At 30.7% G+C, this 5313-nt stretch overlaps 1 protein-coding gene across 1 annotated transcript; it reads right to left on the bottom strand.

Moving 5' to 3' along the window:
* Positions 1–2075: 2075 nt before the first annotated feature.
* Positions 2076–4646, bottom strand: LOC21409434 (AP-3 complex subunit sigma). Its single transcript, XM_010115155.2, has 7 exons — positions 4519–4646; positions 4375–4417; positions 4104–4165; positions 3646–3742; positions 2920–2990; positions 2513–2604; positions 2076–2398 (listed from the first exon to the last, which is right to left on the bottom strand). The coding sequence occupies exons 1-7, from the start codon at positions 4585–4587 to the stop codon at positions 2332–2334; spliced, it is 501 nt and encodes a 166-aa protein (XP_010113457.1). The 5' UTR covers positions 4588–4646; the 3' UTR covers positions 2076–2331.
* Between the last annotated feature and the right edge of the window lie 667 nt (positions 4647–5313).

Below are 5313 nucleotides of genomic sequence, written 5' to 3'. Positions count from 1 at the left end.
AAAATTCAAAAAATAATAAATGCAACATATATTTATTATTTTATTTACCTAATATTATAATATTAGCATAATTATTGTTAACTTTAATATAATAAATATGTACTTTATTTTTAATAAATTAATAATATATTTTATTTTTTAACACTGATTTATATTTTTATTTATTTTATTTAAAATTTATTTTTATATTTTAAATAGTTGTACAATTTATATTTATTATTTTAGTACCCAATTATTACATTAAATATTTTAATTATGATTAATTTTAATATAATAAGTACACTATTTTTTAAATTGAAAATATCAAATTGATTTAAAGAGTATATTAGTACTTTTACATTTTTTCATTCCGATTCTGGGTGTAAGTAAACGTATGAATGAGATTTGGAATGACTCTGATTCTGAATCTTATCACTAAGTAAACAGCTTATTCTGACTCCGATTCCTCACTTCGAATCCTACCCACTCCAAATTCTGCCCACTATAATTTATGCTCATTCTGATTACGTGTAGGTAAACATACCATGAGACTATTCATTATTGCTTCATCGTCATGATCCGAAGATAAAGTTGAATATTATAAAGGTCGTTTTATTCGTACACTTTTTTTTCTCTCTACCTAGACTCAATTACATAATTAAATTAATAAAAAAATAATGATTTTTTCTCTCTTCACACACTCCACGTATTTTCCCCAAATTTTCACTTTTCAATTACTATTCCAAAAAATTTCATAGAAGTTTATCTTTTTTTTTTTTTTCTATTTGTTCTATGACAGTTGTTCATTTACCTTTATAATTTCATTTTTTTGCTAATCATTTCACTTTCTTAAGACTAATCATATTATTTTTCATTTTTTATTAAGTTTTGTTGATTGAACATTTTCCATTTCATTCTTTTTTTCCTTGTGGTCATATTTTTTTAACAAGTTTTGTTTTGTTTTTTTTTTATCAATTTGTCTTTATAGATTGTACATATTATACGTATTAATAAAATATAATTATGTTGATGTTCTATTTAACTTTTTATTAAATATTTTGAGTTGTTTTGCTTTCATTGTTTTTTCTTTTTAATTGTTTATTTTACTTTTTTATTTTTTCATTTTCTTTTTTGATTATGCCATTTGATTTTTTAAAATAACAAATTAAAATAAAATAGTGGGTATAAAGAGAAAAATGATGTGGTCAAAAATTAATAATCTTATTAAAATAGTTAAAATTAATTCTGAAATAATAGAAGTGTGTAAAAAGTAAATCTAATCTTTAAAAATTATATAGGGTGTTTAGTTAGAAGAAAGATGCAGAGAGTAAAAAAAAAAAGCGTGAGTATAAGATAGACCTCCAAAATTGAAATCCATTTAAGAAAAGAAAAAAGGAATACGTTTGTCGAGTGTCCATTTTTTATGTTAGATAAAAGCAGAAGATGCGTTTTTAAACAACTAAAATGATGTTTGGTTTATATATTCAGAATCATGATTCATAATTATTCTCATTTTACGTGTATTTTTTGTAAGAGAAAACACTGTAAAGAACCATAAATCATGATTCAGAATCAGGAACGAATATAGAAAACAAACGTCTCCTAAAGATTGCGAGTCAAGTTCATCATGTTGTATGTTATTTATAGCAAAAAACAACCATAACTTAGCTAATAAGCTTGAAAATTTAAGATCCATTTAGTTCAACAATTCAAATTGTTGATTTAGTTTGACTTGTAGTTATTTAAATTGTGGTTGATTAAATTGTAATTCGAACCGGTGTTTAGATACGTAAATAAATTATAATTTAACTTGAGAATAAAATCCGAACTATGTTCGAATAAAGTGTTGAAACTGTCATTAGAGTTTTATAACAAATTTTATAAAATCTCATTGTAAATGACATCTAAAAATATACAATACAAATGGGGATTTGTTTATCTCTTTATTATGAACATATTAAAAAAAATCATATCAATCAAAATTAAAATAAAGAAGTTATAATATTTTTAAGCTTTAAATTGAAGAGATAGAAAAAATAGAATCAAAATTATTTTTCCTGTAGAAAACAATTAGAATTGTTAGAATTTAAGGGGGAGAGGGGAGTGAATTCTAAAATCAAGGGTTTGAACCATTATTAATGATTTGAATTGTCCTTAAATTGTCTTCTCCTAAATATCAATTTAAATCCTGAACTACGGTTTGAATCCTAAACAATAGTTCAGATTGTTGAAGCAAACATGGGCTGATTCTTGCAATAGCTCACATGACTTATATCCAGAAAACAGTTTGGCGGCTAAGGGTGATCATGTTTAGAAGAGATGATACTCGTCAAAATCACCAATGCACTTGTGCTACCGACTCCGCCAACTAGAAACAGATTTTGGGACAAGGGATATAGAATTTGAAGCTGTATCTAACCTGCAACACGTATAAAAAAAGCTGTAAGCAAACTGAACCAAGTTATATAGCAAATAGATGCAGCCACAACAACCCAAAAAAAAAAAAAAAATGGCATGCGGAGAGAGAGCATACCTGGATATTTCTTCAACGGCCTTCATAACTTCTGAAGAACTTGTTTCCAACACTTGACCTCCAAATATGATCTCATCCAATATGGTATGCATCTGGAGAGAAAAATATTGGAACTTAGCACAATATATTACTCTAGGAAGAATAATAACGAACAAAATCAAACGCCAGAAATAATTAGAGATGTGCTGATGTAAGACATGTACCCCTCTAGATAATCATATCCCCTCTCAAGCAGCAAGAACTAATGTATATTAAGTTCATGATGAGCATTACTTTTGGTGCTTTTTTTTTTTGTCTAAACGTTCACATTTCCAAGGTACTAATTAGATGCATTAATCTTAGAGCCTTGAGACAAGGAAAGGATTCGTGATAAGTAAAAATTTCTCCAAAGTAAAAGAGAGTAAGACCTTGCTGTAATTGAAAACTATGTCAAGCTCACACACATTTCTGAAGCATTTGTCCAACGTTTCCACAAATACTGAAGCCATAAGAATCAAAGTAAGAAAAGTATACAAGAAAGAAATAATGATAAACAGAATGTTACTTATAATATATATCTAAGAATTATATAAGTCAATTGCTGTTAATTTCAGCTTATAAATTATTGAAACAAAAAAATAAATTAGTTGATCAACCTAGATTGCTGGACACATCTACAGTTTTACTATTTAACATCGCAAAAGAAATCACCGATGCATAAACTAAGAAATAAGATGGTCCGTGCAGTATGTGATGCATTGTGCCTCAACATCCTATGACAATTCAAAAGGAATACAAATATATAAAGCTCACAGTAAGAATTCGAGAATTGAAATATCTGAAGAATCCAATCTAAATAATAAATATCCAGATAAGTGTTATTTTTCATGATATACTCCATACTAGTGTATGCTATTCTGCAATAAAACCCAACCTCATTTCATACTGTTGACTATACTTTTTGGTTTTTCTAATTCAACCAGCTCTTCAAGAATTCATTGGATATTCAAACCAAACCATACAGCCTTTAGATTTAATTACAACTAATTATCCTATGCTAGTCGACTTATCACACATGCTAATTCTTCAACAACTACACACCTAAATGTACCACCACACATTCCAATAAATAGAACCATGAAAGAGTAACGCACCTTGTATCAAATCAAGCATGGCAAGCTCATTTTCAGAACTATCAAATAAAAACACGATGTACAGAGTCGCATAGTGCTGGTAAACAAGTCTAGTGTCCTGGAGATAGAGAAAAAAATAATGATAAAAGATTAGAAAGAAGAAGAAATGTGTACACAGCAACTGAGAACTACTAAAGCAAAAACCAGCAACTTAGCAGATCAATGTGAACTAGCTTCAACAGCAAACCTAACCGATCAAGGTCTGGTAATAATGAACTAATTTGCAACACGATTCGAGTAATCACGCATCTAATCTGATTTAGACTAATTTGTTAGTTGTCTTGGGTATATATGTAGCTAATGATCCCTAATCATCTCGATAAGAACGATCTACGCACTACGAAGAACTAAAGCACGGAGAAAATTCGAGTTCCAAGCTGTAAAATGAAATTCAAAATTCTAGGCTCAAAGAGACCCACCGGACCGAAAAACGATTCCGCTTCCATAAAATTGCTCACATTCTCAGCTCTACTGCATAAAACTGTAGCAAATTCAGACATCAATAAGGGAACTATCGAAAACAAATGAAAATGGTGACCTAGAAGTGTGATCAAAACAATATGCAAATGCGATTATGAGATCCACCAGCGGTTTACGCAGAAATTCGAGATTAATCGAAGTATACATATATATATATATATATATAGAGAGAGAGAGAGAGAGAGAGAGAGAGAGAGAGAGAGAGAGAACCTCCATAGACGTTGCGGATGAGCTCCTGCTGTTTCTCCACAGGCTGAATTCGAAAATCGCAAATTCGGTTATCGAAAGACAAAACATAGAGAAGAATAAGGTTAAACTCAGAGAACGAAGGGAAATTGAACGGAGCCACCTGACCTGAGCATCGTAGAATTTAGCAAGGCGAGGCTTGCCTTGCGTGTTTATCACCATAACTGCCCTTATCATCTCTCTCCCTCTCTCTCTCTCTCGAGATCGAAATTCTTGGCTGTTTTTAAATTTCAGTTTTCTTTTCCGATGAGATTTTGGCAAACCCGACGAGTTCTTTCTTATATTCTTGTGCATCCGGGGCCCGAACATTTTTAGAAATGTCATTACGTCCCGGCCCGGCTTAAGCCTGAAGGCCCAAATGACAATTTTGCTCTAGGTCGAGCAGGTCCATTATTTTCACCGAGTCAAATCAGCCCAAAATGCACAAAGTATTTTTTAAAAAAATTTTAAAAAATGGATGGTCAAGCGGCCCGCCCGGCCCGAATAAGGTTTCAAGCTCGAAACCTCAGGCTGACCCGGCCCGAACTCTTAAGGAGGCCGAAAATGAGGCTAACAATGTCGAGCTTCGGTTCTGCTTAAACTTTCACTTCTAGAAGTGTAACAATATCATCTCCAACGTAATATTACAAACGGAAATAGTAGAAAATATACCAATATGAAAAAGCTTAAGGAAGTATATATGCCAAATTTTAGTTATAGAAATTAATAGGCCATAACTTGTTAAGTTATGGTTCATAACCAGATAAGTTATGGACAAACTTGTCAGGTTATAGTTCATAGCCAGACAAGTTATGGACAAAAATCATGATTTATGGACAATAACTTGTCAAGTTATGGTTCATAACCAGACAAGTTATGGACGAAAACAGTAATTTGACCTATTTATTAACTTTGTAAACTACT

Source organism: Morus notabilis, unplaced genomic scaffold (assembly GCF_000414095.1).
Source record: "Morus notabilis unplaced genomic scaffold, ASM41409v2 Scaffold184, whole genome shotgun sequence".
NCBI lineage: Eukaryota > Viridiplantae > Streptophyta > Magnoliopsida > Rosales > Moraceae > Morus > Morus notabilis.
The sequence above is the reverse complement of the archived record's forward strand: the minus strand, read 5'-3'. Positions and strand labels throughout refer to the sequence as shown.

What these genes read in the sequence shown, in the direction of transcription:
- LOC21409434 (XM_010115155.2), bottom strand. Translation starts at nt 4,587, where the DNA reads ATGATAAGGGCAGTTATGGTGATAAACACGCAAGGCAAGCCTCGCCTT. An exon ending in CTAAATTCTACGATGCTCAG is followed by an intron (nt 4,418 to 4,518) that starts GTCAGGTGGCTC and finishes TTTCGAATTCAG; the next exon opens with CCTGTGGAGAAACAGCAGGA. An exon ending in TAGTTTTCAATTACAGCAAG is followed by an intron (nt 2,605 to 2,919) that starts GTCTTACTCTCT and finishes TTTTCTCTCCAG; the next exon opens with ATGCATACCATATTGGATGA.